We start from the raw sequence: 17,809 nt of genomic DNA, 5'->3' as shown, positions 1-17,809 counted from the left end.
TCAGGTCCTCCGGAAGGCTATTCCACAGACGGGGGCCATAGTGCTGGAAAGCTGCCTCACCGTTTGTGTTCTAGCTTTAGGGATTATCAAAAGGCCAATGCCGGAGGATCTCAGGGTACGCAAGGGTTCGTATGGTAAAAGCAATTCTGAAAGATAAGAAGGTCCAAGACCCCTAAGACATTTAAAAACCATTAAAAGGACCTTAAAACCAAGGCTATTATTAGGCTCTTTACCTACAGCAAGTACAACACTGCCCTCTATTGCCCTCTGATTGTCATGTCTTTTGTCCTTTTATTAGAATGGCAGTGAGGTTTAAACTCAGAATTGTCTCTTAAAACATGTACTATGTCTTTGTATGTTTTCAGGCTCATGGAGAAACCCTTGACATGATAGTGAGAGGAGCGCAGGTTGGGATCTTGATTGCTCATGAAGGCCCTCTGGTGGATGCCTTTCCTTAGGACATCTTGAATGTGGTTGTGATTGTAGAGGCAAAGATTATCCCACAACCAGCAGAGGTGTTAAAGTTTGGGGTGTTTACAACTCATTGTTTTAATGCCTCTTTTATGACAGTACTCATAATGTATTCATGCTGTCCATCTGTATGTTCAGTCCATTCTTGTGCACTGTTTAACTCTGAAACTCTTGGGGGTATTTTCTCTAACAAACATTCACATGGACTGATAAAGGAACCTGTTAGATTAATGTGATCTCTCATTGGTCAAACCCTGCTCTGTACAGAACTGATTCAAAATAAATATATTTTTGAGCAAAGTTCAGTGTGAAAACATGGTATTATTGGTCAATATAACTTATGTTGAAACTAATGTAAGAATTTGAATCTTAATAACTTGAAATAAGTATGAATATAGTAAGTAGTTTTACCTTGAACTCTTAGATGGCAGCTGTATCGATCACTGATTCACTGATGAAGAAATGGAAAAGATGCCCTGTAGATTGAAGAGCCGGTGTCCATTTTTCTAAAAGATAACACAGGGTGAGGAAGTGATAAATGAGTGTTTACATTAGGCTATAAAACACCGGATCATCTCTTATGAAAGGTGAGGAGAAATGCTGACCTATGTTTTTGTTACTGGAGCAACAACAGAGCTCCTGATTAATGTGTGTGACATGATCCATAATCATGGGAATCACTGAATGATTGACAGAGATGTATACTCTTTTAATCCGTTTTTATCAGATTCATTGTCATGAAATAGCCTGCTCTGATGCACAAGAATCGTTTCCTACCTATAGGTCTCTTTATTTAAACGCACACAACCTTTTTTCCTCTGGCCATCAGATTTAGTACTGTGTCCTCTTCCACTGCCACACAGCCCCACCTCTGATCTGATATGATCTCAGTACATTTCTGCATAAGAAATGACAAAATTCTTGTAATTTAAATCCCCTCTGCTTTGTTTGCACACACAAAAACAGGATTTGTCGTCCAACTATTAGCAATTATCATATATCCTTACGTAAATTGTCTTTCACACATCTTTCCTTGACCGCATCATGTTTTTTTTTTTGTTTTTTTTTTACATCGAAATAAAGTAAACGTGATTTAACGACGCTTGGCCTCAATGACACACGATCAGCTCTTCCGTGTGGTAGTCGAAATTAACCATTCTGTCAGCGATTTTGATGTTTTATTACCTGTTTTGTTGTTGGTGTTGTGGCACCGTGGCACTGGGCTCTGTTGTCCGCTTGAGTTCACTTCCGGCAACAATCCGAGAGCGTGCCAATGGACGCCGCTGTGCCTAGCAACGGTTGCTAGGGTATGTGACTCATGTGATCACTGCATGATGTCAGAGTTTATGACGTGAATTCCAACTTCACAATTCCAATGACGTCATTTAAGTCCTTTGATGTGAGGTTAGATCTCATTATACACAGACTACAGTCATTGCAAGTTTATCCCTACACATCTCTGTGCACATAGTTTTGCGTAAGGAGTTTATGTTAGCAAAGTAGTTTATCAACTTCACTAGGCTATACAGAAATATTTGCCATGGCTGAAGAAAAGAAGTCACCACTCAAGGAAGATGTTCGTGAACTTATCAACTCTTTCTTCCCAAGGATTTCGAAAGAAAAGTGGCTAAAGCTGGAATCGGGTTTGGCTGATGGTGAAACAAAAATGGTGATAGCAGAGCTGCTTTTGGAGCTAATGTTATGTCTTTCAAAAGCATCTTGGACAGCTGCTAGATTAGAAACTGCTTTCCCATCAAAGGAGCAAGTTGTGACCAGTGTGAACGAAACACTCATCAAGTCTTTCATGTTTCTCCAGCTGGGAAATAAAGTCAAGTGTGATAATTTAAAACACTTGAGGACATTAATGGCTGAGGAGGTGGCAAAATGGGTCAACTGTGCCTTCTCTGCTGGTGACGGCTCTGGAGGACCTGTTCTGTCCTTTGTCATTTCCCCCACCACACTGAATACGATGGTTTATCATGTCCGCAAAATTATATTTGTGCTCAAGGACCGGGTTATAGACATGTTCCTTCCACCTCTGACACACTGGCAGAAAACAAGCGAGGCCAAAGAAGAACTCAAGCAACAGGATCAACCAGACAAAGGATTAATGGAGCTGCAGCTCAGAGATAGGCTCCAAAATATAATGGAAAAGGAGGCAAAAAAAAATCACAGAACCTCTTCTGAAATGTATGCCATCCATAAAGACTAACATGCTAGGAGCTGAAAGTCTTTGGGATTTGAGCACGGCTTCAGAGGACATTGCCACATCAATGATTGAACTTGAGGCCTTAACACCTAGAAAACATTTTAGGAAACTCATAAGAACCCAAAATATGCAAATAATGAGCAGCATAACGGCCACTTTTGCCCACCAGTTTGTCAAACACGCAATACATCACACCGCGGAAAAACTGGAGGCCAGATTTAACCCAGACAAAGTTCCAACCACTGACTCGATGCGAGTGCTCTCGTCTGGTGTTGATTCTCTGCTTCTACTGGCGACTGGTGGCAATAGTTTAAATGACCTCAACCTGTTTTGGCGATTGAAGCACCTTGCAAGTGGAAAAATTTTCAAATTCCAACGCGGACTTAGTAAACTTCTTTATGGCCACATCACTGATCAGAAACTAAAGATGAATCAGCCTGTTCCTGAGTCACATCCCACTGAGTTTACTGAAATACGGAACAAAGTGGTGTGTTGCATGGGATTAATGAGCTGGTGGCTTAACACACAAGCCAGCGCTTACACCGGCAGAGTATTGCAAGCTTCACAGAACCCTAAGACATTGGAAAGTCAAGCCAAGCGAACGACCCCACAGAAGACAGCACCTGTGGCAAACGTCACAAGGCCTGCTTCTGCGGACCAAAACAGATTGCAAAGATTTCCATCCATACAGCTTCCACCGGTGGAACAACTCACAAGGTCTGCTTCTGTAGACCCAAATGTATTGCAAAGATGGCCATCCCTACAGCTCCCACCAGTGGAAACATCCACAGAGTTTGCTTCTGCAGAACCAAAGGTATTGCCAAGATGGCCGTCCCTACATCTGACACCTCCAGAAGCACCACCTGTGGAAACATCCACAAAGCTTGCTTCTGCAGAACCAAAGGTATTGCCAAGATGGCCGTCCCTACATCTGACACCTCCAGAAGCACCACCTGTGGAAACATCCACAAAGCTTGCTTCTGCAGAACCAAAGGTATTGCCAAGATGGCCGTCCCTACAGCTAACACCTCCAGAAGCACCACCTGTGGAAACATTCACAAGGTCTGCTTCTGCAGAACCAAAGGTATCACCAAGATGGCCATCCCTACAGCTCCCACCAGTGGAAACATCCACAAAGTCTGCTTCTGCAGACCCAAAGGTATTGAAGAGAGAGGAACCTCTACAGATAACAGTCGTTGAAGCACCACCTATGGACAAATCTACAAAGTCTTTTTCTGAAGACCCCGACATATTTGAGAGAGAAGAACCCCTACAGATAACAGTCGTTGAAGCTAACCCTAGAGAACAATTCACTATGTCTGTTTCTGATGACACCAAGATATTTGAGAAAGAAGAACTCCTACAAATAACAGTCGTTGAAGCAACACCTCTGGAACAATTCACAGAGCCTGCCACAATGTTTCAGGTAAAAAAGTATAAAACGAGTGACGATAAAGAGGCCATCTGGATACTTGTGGCGAACTTCATCACAACGACATTGAAAAAAGCAAAGGTGTGCAGTTACACCGAAACAGACCTAGTGGAGCATCTGTTTGCACAAGTGTGGCCTGAGGTTGAGGGTGTTGATTTTGGTAACACCAGAATAACCTTCACAACAAACCTGCAAAAGGCCATTTTTAAAGACTTGCGCAGGGAGTGGGGAAGTGCAGAGCGGTTGCTGTCCTCAATCAGAATTAAGGAACCAGCAGTTGAAAAATCTTTTGCTGCCTCGTTTAAAAAACACCTGTCACAACCAAAACAAGGCGGTGCCGTATCCAGGTTCTTCTCATCTGTTGGCAGATCCATCACCAACGCTGTCAAACGCAGAAATGTAGTTGGGGTCATATAGGGGGAATGACGTACTCAGCTTGAAGGATTTTGTCCTTCAAGCTGAATACAATAAAACTCAAGTCTTGCCTAACATCCAGGTTATCGCATCCTCCCTCCTTTGACCGATATGGGTGAGAACTTGAGTTTTAAACGCCACCTTTAACACTTTGACCTCACAGCTCTAAGGTGACACATCATCCTGGGACACACACACTTTACCAGTGAGTTCCCAGTGTGCCCCACGAGCCTTCGACTGTGAGTGTTATTGATTTCGGGTGGAAAGGGTTTTCTCCGGGTCCTCCGGTTTTCCCACAATTAATCATAAGATTTAACATTAAAAAAAAAAAACTCCTATCCTCTCCTCCCTCCTCTCCTGTTCTCTTCTCTTCTCCTCTCCTCTCCCCTCTCCTGTTGTCTTCTCTTCTCTTCTCTTCTCTGTTTTCTTGTCTGTAACAACGTCTATTGCACGTCTGCCCGTCCTGGGTGAGGGATCCCTCCTCTGTTGCTCACCCTGAGGTTTCTCCAATTTCTCCCTGTTAAAAGGGTTTTCCATGGAGTTTTTCCTCAGTCGATGTGAGGGTCTAAGGGCAGAGGATGTTGTTATGATGTCTCTCCTCTCCTCTCCTCTATCCTGTTTTTACAGTAAAGATGCTATATAAATAAAGTTCTTAGTATAATTTAAATGACTTTTCCTACAGTGCTCTGTTTTTTTTCTCTCATTCACATCTGCAAAATATTGATGTAGGCATATATTTTACTAAACAAAACAAAAACTCATACAACTTCTGCAGAGGTTGTATGATTTATTTCTCAATACATCTTGATTTGGAATAAAGTCAAGAAAACAAACTGCTGCACATGCATGAAAACAGTGAAAGACAAAAAACCTCAGGCGGTTACAGCTCCTGCAGACGTCTGCATGTTACAACTGGACAGATGCAGAACAATATCATCAGTGAAGTTGCTGTTGGACTCATATAGTGATAGAGTCACCTATGATGACTTCATGCATGAAATGTGTTAAGGAAATAATGATTACAGTAAATAAACCTTGGATCAGAGCCGGTACGTGTGTTCAGCTGCTTGTCCTTTGTCCTGACTGTGGTCACAGCGCCCTCCAGTGTTGTGCAGAGGTATGACTGGCTGCTGATCCAGTCAGTTCTCACCCTGACTGAATAAAGAAGTATTTTCCTCCCTGAGGCATCGACCCGTCTGGGTCATTTCCAGATTCAGATCTTTAATACAAAATATCTTTAATACAAAATATGTATTATGATGATGATCATGGTGATAAGACAGGATGCAACAATAGACAGTAACATGACTTACACCAAGTAGTATTATTTATTTCCTCTCTAATATTTTTCACACTCACACTGAAAAAAGAAATTTGCTGAATTTCTTTTGCTTTATTTTTCTTCACAATATTTATTATTTGTTGCACCAAAACAAACTGTATACAGTTACTGTATACTGTATACTGTATACCTTGTATACAAAAACTGTCTTGACAATAAACTGATTCTGACTCTGAATGTCAATATATGACCCAAGACACTTTATTCTGAAATGGGCCAGTTTGTGTAAAAACTTTTCAAACTTTCACTTCCCTAACACTTCATCTGTGGGTTTATCCGACGGTGACTGACCCCATGTGGCCGATATACTTACACACTGTATCTCTTATGCTGTTGAACTGAAACATATCACAAAACAACACAACATGTGTAAAGAGTCTATTGTATGGTGGCACAAAAAAAAAATGCATTTGTGTTCAAATTCATAAAATATTTTAAATAGTTTTATTCAAAATCCTGACACAGGCCTATTTACAAATATTTGACAGCGTTTATAGTGCATTTTCTTCCTCTTTCAAGTTTCATAATTCAGTTTATAGTTTTGGCTTACACACGAGGGAGGGGACACTGTAATACTTTCTACACCCACTGGACACTTTATTAGGAACACCGTGCTAGTACCAGGTTGGAGCCGCCGTAGATTAGACTGCAGATGATGTGACATTGTCCGTCATCCTGATGGTCCACTGTGGTCATAAAGGGACGGACACGACCAGCAACATCTTCCAGTGGAAGATCTCAGTGGTTCAGCAGTTTCTGAAACACTCCACGGCATGTTCAAAGTCACGTTTCTTTATCCATTTCTGATGCTCAGTTAGAACTCGAGTGGCCTTGACTTTAAGTTTCCATGAGATATTTGCAGTTGAACAGGTGTTCCTAATGAAGTGGCTGCTGAGTGTATATTTACAGCCAAAAAAAGACACAAGAATAAACATAAAAGAAAAGCTAATGAACATTAAAATGTACACCAAAGGCGAGGATAAGCAAGTCTTAATGCGTAAAGTTGGATATCATATATTTTTTTTAACATTGAGCTCACAGTTAGGGAGGAGGAGGAGGAGGAGGAAGAGGTGGCGGAGGATCTCACCACTCGTGACTGAAACTCGATGTGTATTTTTACAGTAGGCTATATGACGGCGGCGGTTATCTTTAGCTAACGTTAGCATTCTGCACAAACATGGCATAAACACAGTTGACAAAGTTTAATTCGGAACCTCTATATGTATGAAAATAAAGTCTGTCAAACAAGCTCGACAGTTAACTGATGTCAAATACGGTGAACTTACGGTGCAGGAGGCAAGGGTGAAAACACGAAGCTCCGAGGGCAGATAAACAAACCGAGACATTTGGCTGCTAACGTAAAAATGTAAAAAAAGAAAAGAAAAAGGATGATTTATCGCCCAATAAAAATCACCCGTATTATAAATAAAGTTAATTCGTTGTTGCTGTGGCGCAGCATCTCTCTGTGGACGTATAATATTATAGTAATACTGTACATTCATGGATCTCTCTACTTGTCCGCTTGAGTTCACTTCCGGCAACAATCCGGAAGCTTGCCAAAGGACGCCGCTACTGCCTAGCAACGGTTGCTAGGATAGGCCGTGATCTGAATTATGACGGAGTTTATGACGTAAATTCCAACTTCAAAATTTCAATGACGTCATTTAAGTCCTTTGATGTGAGGTATGATCTCAGACTACTTGGGCACACACATGCACATGTACAGTAGGACACACACACAGCAATTGTGACTGCGTTTTTAAAATTTTAGTTAATTTTAAACTCCACATTTGCACTTTATTTTATTTTAACTTATTTTATGGTATGTCCTTGTGCTGTCTATGCTCTGTGTTAGTTCGCGCTCATTTTGAGTAATTGGAAGTCTGTTTTTTGTCATGAGCTTCCTGACATTTGAATTTCCTTGCGGGGATGAATAATGTTTTACTCTACTGTCTTCTCTACTCTGCAAGTTAATCCCTACACATTTCTGTGCACATAGTTTTGTGTAAGGAGTTTAATTGCATTAGCAGTGGAGTTTATCGACTTAACCACAGAAATATTCACCATGGCTGAAGAAAAGTCACCACTCCAGGAAGATGTTTGTGAAATTATCAACTCTTTCTTCCCAAGGATTTCAAAAGAACAGTGGCTCAAGTTACAATCAGGTTTCACTGATGATGAATCAAAAGTGGTGATAGCAGACCTGATCTTGGAGCTAATATTATGTCTTTCAAAACCAGCTTGGAAGGCTGCTAGGACTGAAACTGCTTCCCCTTCAGAGAAGGAAGTTGTGATCAGTGTGGACCAAACACTCACCAAGGCCTTCAAGTTTCTTCAGCTGGGAGATCAGGCCAATTGTAATCATTTAAAACACTTGAGGAAATTACTGGCTGATGTGCTTGAAGAAAACGTCGACGCCGCCTTAGCTGCTAGTGACGGCTCTGGACCCCTTCTGCGCTGTCTCATTTCCCCCACCGTACTGGATGCTATGGTATTCCGTGTCTGCAGAGTTATATTCGCGCTGAAGAACAAGATTATAGACATGTTCCTTCCATCTCTGACACACTGGCAGAAACCAAGCGAGGCCAAAGAAGAACTCAAGCAACAGGATCAACCAGACATCCGATTAATGGAGCTGGAGCTCAAAGAGAGGCTCCAAAATATAATGCAAAAGGAGGCAAAAAAATTCACCGAACCTCTTCTGACATGTATGCCATCCATAAAGAAGAAGATGCTAGGAGTTGATCGTTTTTGGGATTTGAACACGGCTTCAGAGGATATTGCTACATCAATGATTGAACTTGAGGCCTTAACATGTCAGAATCTCATAAGAGCCCAAAAGATGCAATTATCAAGCAGCATAACGGCCACTTTTGCCCACCAGTTTGTCAAACACGCAATACATCACGCCGCGGAAAAACTGGAGGCCATATTTAACCCAGGCAAAGTTTCAACCACTGACTCGATGCGAGTGCTCTCGTCTGCTGTTGATTCTCTGTTGCCAATGATGACTGGTGACAATAGTTTAAATGAGCTCAACCTGTTTCAGCAATTGAAGCAGATTACCAGTGGAAAAGCGACTGAATTCCAAGAAGGACTTTATGACCTTCTCTACAGCCACACCACTGGTCACGAAGTGAATATGACATCGCTTCTTCCTGAGACACATATCTATAACTTTACTCAAATATGGAACAGAATTATGTGTTGCCTGGGACTGATGGACTGGTGGCTTCGCACACAAGCCAGCTCTCACACCAACAGAGTATTGGCATTGGAAAGTCTAACCAAGCAAAAAATCTCAATGAAGCAAAGATGGGCGTCCCTACAGAAGCGTCCTGTGGATGCAACACCTGCGGAAACATACACAGTGTCTGTTAATGCGGACCCCCAGATATTGGAGAGAGAAGAGCCCCAACAACAGATACCAGCTGTGGAAGCATCACCTGCGAAAACATACACAGTATTGGAGAGAGAAGAGCCCCAACAGGTAGCGGCTGTGGAAGCAACACGTGCGGAATCATCCACAGTGTCTGTTTCTGCAGACCCCACGATATTGGAGAGAGAAGAGCCCCAACAGATAACAGCTGTGGAAGCATCACCTGTGGAGAAATTCACAAAGTCTGTTTCTGAGGACCCCAAGATTTTGGAGAGAGAAGACTCCCAACAGATAACAATAACTGAAGCAACACCTGCGGAAGAATTCACAGTGTCTGTTTCTGCGGACCCCAAGATATTGGAGAGAGAAGAGCCCCAACAGGTAACGGCTGTGGAAGCAACACATGTGGAATCATACACAGTGTCTGTTTCTGCGGACCCCAAGATATTGGAGAGAGAAGATCCCCTGCAGACAACAGTCGTGAAAACAACACCTGTGGAAAAATTCACAAAGTCCGTTTCTGAAGACCCAAAGATATTGCAAAGACAAGAACCCCTACAGACAACAGTTGTGGAAGCAACACCTGTGGAAAATTTCACTATGTCTGTTTCTGAGGACCCAAAGATATCGGAGAGTGAAGAGCCCCAACAGATAACAATAATTGAAGCAACACCTGTGGAAAAATTCACAAAGTCTGTTTCTGAGGACCCAAAGATATCGGAGAGTGAAGAGCCCCAACAGATAACAGTTGTGGAAACAACACCTGTGGAAAGATTCACTATGTCTGTTTCTGTGGACCCCAAGATATTAGAGAGAGAAGAGCCTCTACAGACAACAGTCATTGAAGCAACACCTGTGGAAAAATTCACAGAGTCTGCCACAATGTTTCAGGTGGAAAAGGATGAAAAGGGAGATGAAAAAGAGGCCGTCTGGATAATACTGGAGCACTTTGTCACAACGACATTGAAAAGAGCAAAGGTGTGCAGTTACAGCGAAACAGAACTGGTGGAGCATCTGTTTTCACAAGTGTGGCCTGAGGTGGAGGACATTAGTTTTGGGAAAAATAAAATAACCTTAACAGACCTCCAAAAGGCCATTTTTAAAGACTTGCGCAGGGAGTGGGGAAGTGCAGAGAGGTTGCTGTGCTCCATGAGAATGAAGGAACCAACAGTTGAAAAATCTTTTACTGCCTCATTCAATAAACACCTGTCACCACCAAAACAAGGTGGTGCCATATCCAGGTTCTTCTCATCTGTTGGCAGATCCATCACCAATGTCTTCAGACGCAGAAATACAGTTGCGATCATATAGGGGGAATGTACAGTAGTATTCGGCTTTAAAACTCAAGTTTTAGGCAAATTTTTCGTGCGATAAGATTACATGCAAAGTCAATGTAAAGACGCGAATGGATGCAAATTTGTGCCGGCGACGCGAATGGTGTGAATGACGCGACGCAAACGAAGCAAACACACGAAATTCACCTGTTCGCGTAAGTTCAAAATGTTGAACTCAAGGGAAATATTCGCGCGAATGCCGCAAGTAAAAACAAATATTCCTCGAGCGAGTAGAGCGAGGCGAATATTTTGCTCACACCCGGTGTGAATGTGCTGTAAGGTGACACATCATCCTGGGACACACAGCACCAAGGACTCAACCTTCACACACTTATTGATTTCGGGTGGAATGGGTTTTCTCCGGGTCCTCCGGTTTCTCCCACAATCTATAATTATATTAAACACAAACAAACAAAAAAAAAACAACTCAAAAAGGTTAATAGAGAATGTCGTATGGGGTGCCATGTGGCGCAGTGGGTTGATCAGGCGCCCCATACAGTATGCACAGGTTATAGTCCTCGCTGCAGTCCCCCCTTTGATCGATGTAGGTGAGAACTTGAGTTTTAAAAGCCACCTTTAACACTCTGACCTCACAGCTCTAAGGTGACACAACATCCTGGGACACACACACTTTACCAGGTGAGTTCCCAGTGTGCACCATGAGCCTTTGACTGTGAGTGTTATAGTGGAATGGGTTTTCTCCGGGTCCTCCGGTTTCTCCCACAATCTATAATAACATTAAACATCAAAATAAAAAATAAAATAATAATAATAAATTCTATTGTCTCATTGATCCTTTTAATTTAGAGAACAGACATGATACTGATACTGCAGGTATTTTTGAAAAGGTAATACTGCCATCTGCTGCACATGTGGCGCAGGTGCAGCAACACAACTGGAAAGGTTTTAAGAATGCATGACAGACTGGGTGAAAACCATGGATATATTATAGGTTTCATATTGTTTACTTCAATAATACTGGGTGGACTAATACAAGTGTCAAATTATTTATATTTATAGTAAAAGTTTGTCAAAACCCAAATCTTACTTAATATCATAATATACTGTATTGTTGTTTTGATAAGCTACAGATAACTTCTGGGGTTACCCTTTTTACAAGATCATGTCTACTGTATGTTGTGAATTGAATTTGTATTTTGAATTTTAAAATGATTTGTAAAATAAAACAAACCGTTGTACCCTTGTACTAAATGGTTATAGCCACAATTTTTTCATCAAAACGATTAACTTTTCAAAAATAATACATCCACAGAATGTCTAGAGGGGTGCAGAATAAAAGTATTAGTTTTACTGATGTTTTAAAATAGTATACAAATAATTGTTTTATAAATTTTGACGAGTCCAAATACATAATACATATATACATACAATAATACATATCTTTACATCTGGTTACGACAGCATGAAATGATCTCTGCACCAACATTCTCGGCCGGCCAGCGGCCGCACCGCTCCAAATATGGCAAGTAGAATCCAACATGGCGCGGCTCAAACCCCCGTAGTAGCGGCACAATTTTTTTTTTTTTTTTTTTTTAATTTTTTTTTTTAAATTATTTTTATTGAAGAATAGTTAGTTGGGATGTACATTGTGAAATGAGGGATGAGGGGGTTACAAATAAAAATGGAATAATGTCAACAGGTTCAGTTACATAGTATCATGACAGGCAGGAGAAAACAAGGGATAGGTACATTTCATATTAGGCAAACAGAGGTCTATTCAAAAACGTGGAAACAGAGAGAATAGTGCTATGGTCTTTATGGCTTTCTTGTTTTCAGATTGACTAATTAGGTTGATGTATTGTTTGATTTCGTTTCTGAAACGGTGAGTGCAAAGTATTTGATTTGTAAATTTGCGGTTGTGAATATGAGCTTTGGCTAAAAATAATATCAAATTGATTATATAATATTGGTTTAATTGGGAAGCCGTGACTGAAAAGAAACCAAACAATACATTTTGAAAATCCAGAGCAAAGTTTTTGTCGAAATGTTGAGGGATAAAAGTAGTTACATTTTTCCAAAAGGATTGCAGATGAGGACATGACCAGAAAAGATGTTGAAAATCTTCTGGAGCCTGTTTACAGAATGAGCAGAGTTCATTAATGTCTTTTTTATATCTTTGCATAAATACATTGGAGGGATAGACACGATGGATGAGTTTAAGGGATACTTCTTTGATTTTATTTGTGATAAAATATTTGTAGGGGAGGGACCATATGTTTTTCCAGATCAGGTTTGTGAATAAATTATTCCAGTATGAGACAACATTGGGGGTACTGATGTTTTCTTTTTGAAATAATGCACGTACAGTGCGGTTGTTTTTTGCTGAGAAGCAGATTCGACCAACTTCAGTCTGTACAGGCTCCAGAGGTAAGGGGTCAGACTCAGGTAACAAAACATTTTTTAATAACATAATCACACCAGAGGGTATCGCATCAAATACTATTGCATATTCTTTCGGAGGAATAGGAAGTGTATATTTATTTAAAAATATATAATATTACATAATATGATAATAGTGTGCCGTTAGAATTGAAAAGCTGACTAACCAGAATAATGCCATGGGTGAACCAGTTCTCTAGAAAAAGTGATTTGTGTTTATATTGTATGTCCCTGTTATTCCAAATATAATATCTGTGGGGGGTGAAGTTATGTTTATAAATCAAAGACCAGGAAAGAAGTATCTGTTTATGAAAGTTGGCTAGTTTTATGGGAAGTTTTTCAATATTGTAGGTACAAAGTAACAGAAAATTAAGGCCACCGACTTTGGAAAATATATAGTTGGGAATGAAGTTCCAGATTGAAGTTGGGTTTCTGATGAATTGTTTGATCCAGTTGATTTTGAATGTGTTATTAAGAGTGGAGAAATCTAAAAAATTAAAACCTCCATTCTCATATGAGTTCATTAAGCGGCACAAAACAGACTCCCCCAAACCAATGGGTGACGTCACGGACGCTACGTCCATTCTTTTTACAGTCTATGGTGTGAGCTGCTCATGGATGTATTATATTGGAGCTGCTGCTGCACTTTCAGTTGCAGGGGGCGAGTCACTGTGAGTGTGTGGAGGCTCAACAGTGATTGGACATCGACTCGCGGGGGCGGGCTTTCGCCTTAAACGGCCAGGCACACACATACATGGCACAGCTGCCTGTAAAGCAGGAAGAGCTGATGGACGCAGAATCTGAAATACCGCGGTCCAAGAGCGTATTGCACCGTGCAGGCCGTACCGAACGGTTCGGTATTTTACCGAGAACCGTTGCATCCCTAGTTCACACAGAGATGTTATTACTTTGGTTCACATCAAGGTGAAGCCGCAAAGGTGTCGCATTCGCGGCGCGCCCCAATGTAATCCCAATGTGAGCGACGTGGCTTTCTGCGATACTGACGCATGTCAGTGCAGAGCAGCGCAAACTTTTCTCCAGCTTTTTCTAGTGGCTCATTCACGTGAAAGAAAACACCTAACATCATGATAAACCATCCAGCACCCAGCTTAGAGCTACATTGCCACCTACCAGGAGTGTGGTCTATTGTATCACTGGCGTTGTCTTTCACGCGGACGCACGTAAAGACTTGTGCAGTAGTGCGGTATGTGCAGAGGAGGGCGAGAGGGAGAGAGATTGCTTGATTGACACATCACGATCCAATTGACTTTGCCACGGTGGCAACTACGTTTTGACGACAATGTGTTTTGATATGAGCGTTAGCTGTTGTTAGCCACGTAGCTCAGCTACTTAGCTTCAACTGTCTTTATATTGATTACATAGCAGATAAATAAACTTAATACGGTATCGATAACATCTCTGTATATCTTTATGCTGGTCCTGTTGCTCCGGTGCTAATCAGGCACTGGCTCCGAACCAGCACTGGAACCAGCTCGGTGGAAAAGGGGCCACTAGTAAGAATTGTCTATGGCCCTGTCCCAATTCTCCCCCTTAAATCTTCCACTTGGTTTTGAGTGCCCTCAACCGTAAATTCCCCTCGTTGAGGGAAAGCGGCAGAAAATCTTTCCCAATGGAAATGGGACACCACTAGTGTAGTGAACGTAGTGAATGTGATAACATACGTCACATGTTTACAATTATACCGGTGGAGCGTGCTACTATTTTCATTCATGAATAATGCCGGCGGTTCCGCTGTTGTGTTGCCTGTTGCGTTGGCTGTGTTTGTTTATCTCAGTCTAAACAATTTTTGTAATTAGTCATTGTTATCAGAGATTAGCGGGGCTAACGGTTAGCTACCTTAACTTTAATAACTCAGTGAATCAATAAACGGTCCGTGAAAAAATATTTTCTCCAGCGGATATCTGAGTTACAACATGACTGAGCTAACAGGAGTAGTTTCATGTCGTGTCCGACAACGGGAGGGTTTTAACAGCTGACGTCCTGATGCTGGGGGGCGACCGCCATTCCGAAGGACCGCCATTCCGACGGTCTGCCAGTCCGAAAATTCCCGAAGGTCCGTCATTTCGAACTTCCCGAGGGGCCGCCGTTCCGAATGTGTTTTATTTTGAAAATTGACCGGATTCTCTCGTGGTTTGACTTCCTGCCCGGCTTGACATGGACACGACGCGCCGCGGGGACAGCGCCCGACCGGCCCCTCCCCCTCCCCCTCCAAAGTTTCACCCAGGTGCGAGTCTGATGCATTACATCCATGGTCTGATGCAGCCGCGGCACTCCTGCTGAAAATAAATGTCCTTGCTCTGTGCTTTGGTTAGGTTTAGGCAATGTAGAAAGGAGTTGGTTAAGTTTAGTAAAAAGGTTAGGTAGAGGCCAATAAAATCGCAGTTAATATGTATCTCCCCCGGGAGTCGAACCCTGATCCACCGCGTCAAAAGCAGATGCTCTCACGACTACGCTACCACCGCAATTGAGCTTGTTTACTCCGTGCCTTAAACCATTCAACATTTTTTCAGGTTCGGAATGGCACCCTTTCTTTCAGGTTCGTAATGGCACCCTTTTCCCATAAATAATTAAGGGTCGGCATTCCCACAAATTAAAGTAAACGTTCGGAGTGGCGGCCCTTCGGAATGGCACCCTGGAACCCCTGATGCTACCACCATTAGCTTTGCTGCCGCCGTTAGCTTAGCTACCACCGTTAGCTTTGCTGCCGCCGTCAGCTGTCCCTGTCAGCTGCAGCCACTGACGCCACACCGTGATTCCCCCAATAAATACCACACATAGCGACACAAAACACACACAGAGAGAAATAGTAATGTTTCTTCAAGCATTTCAGATTTGTCTAAACGGCGATCGAGCGTGACAACGGGTAATTTCATTTTCCACTTCGTTTTAAGCCCGCATCGGACCTCAATACATTTTGAGGGCTGATTTTAAGGGCAAAATCGCACTTCCCCTTGCTCCCTAGAGTAATGGGACACCCTACCCCTACATGTGAACGCGCAAAATGTAGGGTTAGGGCAAATATTTAGGGTTAGGGGGAGAATTGGGACAGGGCCTATGTGTTGCCTGGCAACAGCCTTGTCTCCCTTCCAGTTGCGGTACTATTTGTGTTGGCGGAGCCAAATAAATGATAAACAAACAAATCATAATCTCTTGTAGCTTATTACTGTTAACTATAATAAAATGTGCTTGTAGCACTGTTGTATAAAAGCAATATCACAAGGTCATGCTGTTGTACTGTATATCAGCACGGGTGTGATTCGGTCGCAGATAATTCCGAATAAAAATAATTTAATTCCAAATAAAAATTAATTCTGCTTTAAAAAGACCATGTAAACACCTATGTCCGAATGAAAATGATTATTCGGTGAATCACTGAATCACTTGTGAATCTGGTGGCCGAGACTCTCATTGCGAGTCATTACGGTGCATACTGCGTTGAACGTACTGTCACTCAGAGCTGAGGGCTCATGTTCACTCAGTGTTGTTCGCGAACGTGCTGCGGTGTCGCTCGCGAGCGTCTGTGGCGTACACTCAGTGAAGGTGCCATTCATCAGTAAATTCAGTAAACGTACTGTCACTCAGGGCTGAGGGCTCATGTTCACTGTGTACAAGTGACACAATGATACGTGTGCGAATGACATGATACGTTCCCAAACGTGTCATTTACGGAATGTATTACTGAAAGTAGTGTTGTGTGGTGCGCTTATGTGTCATTTGGCGCTCACGCATGTGTGTGCTCTTTGCTCTTTTATTTATCCTTTTTTTCTAATTTTATTTCTATTTATTTTATCTATATTTTTTCCATCCTTCCTATATTACTTTTTTATTTTACATTATTTGTTTAATTAATTAATTTGACCATTTTTGTCTTTTACACCCTCTCTGTTATGAGTTTATGTCTTATTGGTGGTAATGTAAAGAGACTGTAGTTCACTGAAGGTCATTTTGGACAGTTTTAGCCTTGTTAATAACTGTTTTTTAAATGTTTTCATGTTAATAATGTCCTCCCCTCGTAGTTGACTCTGCTAAACCTTGATCTCAAACCAACCTGCACTAATGGCATGGAGATGACTGACTCCACAATTCCCATCTCTGCGATTTTAAAGAAACGGCTTCATGAGAAATTTTATGATTTTTTTTCTTTATTAGGCTCTTTACCTACAGCAAGTACAACACTGCCCTCTATTGCCCTCTGATTGTCATGTCTTTTGTCCTTTTATTAGAATGGCAGTGAGGCTTAAACTCAGAATTTTCACTTAAAACATGTATGTCTTTGTATGTTTTCAGGCTCATGGAGAAACTTTTGACATGATAGTGAGAGGAGCACAGGTTGGGATCTTGATTGCTCATGAAGGCCCTCTGGTGGATGCCTTTCCTTAGGACATCTTGAATGTGGTTGTGATTGTAGAGGCAAAGATTATCCCACAACCAGCAGAGGTGTTACTGTATTGTAAAGTTTGGGGTGTTTACAACTCATTGTTTTAATGCCTCTTTTATGACAGTAGGCCATAGACATAATGTATTCATGCTGTCCATCTGTACGTTCAGTCCATTCTTGTGCACTGTTTAACTCTGAAACTCTTGGGGGTATTTTCTCTAACAAACATTCACATGGACTGATAAAGGAACCTGTTAGATTAATGTGATCTCTCATTGGTCAAACCCTGCTCTGTACAGAACTGATTCAAAATAAATATATTTTTGAGCAAAGTTCAGTGTGAAAACATGGTATTATTGGTCAAGATAACTTATGTTGAAACTAATGTAAGAATTTGAATCTTAATAACTTGAAATAAGTATGAATATA

The 17,809-nt window shown here is 41.6% G+C and overlaps 1 protein-coding gene across 1 annotated transcript; it reads left to right on the top strand.

Moving 5' to 3' along the window:
• The first annotated feature begins 1,881 nt into the window (after nt 1–1,881).
• On the top strand, nt 1,882–17,382 carry LOC146978114 (uncharacterized). The gene is made up of 4 exons (XM_085790567.1): nt 1,882–3,167; nt 3,431–3,839; nt 8,274–9,628; nt 17,290–17,382. The coding sequence occupies exons 1-4, from the start codon at nt 2,664–2,666 to the stop codon at nt 17,380–17,382; spliced, it is 2,361 nt and encodes a 786-aa protein (XP_085646693.1). The 5' UTR covers nt 1,882–2,663.
• The last annotated feature ends 427 nt before the right edge of the window (nt 17,383–17,809 follow it).

The sequence above is a fragment of the Trachurus japonicus genome, chromosome 11 (genome assembly GCF_045865225.1).
Source record: "Trachurus japonicus isolate A0001 chromosome 11, Traja_1.0".
NCBI classification, from domain to species: domain Eukaryota; kingdom Metazoa; phylum Chordata; class Actinopteri; order Carangiformes; family Carangidae; genus Trachurus; species Trachurus japonicus.
The sequence above is the reverse complement of the archived record's forward strand: the minus strand, read 5'-3'. Positions and strand labels throughout refer to the sequence as shown.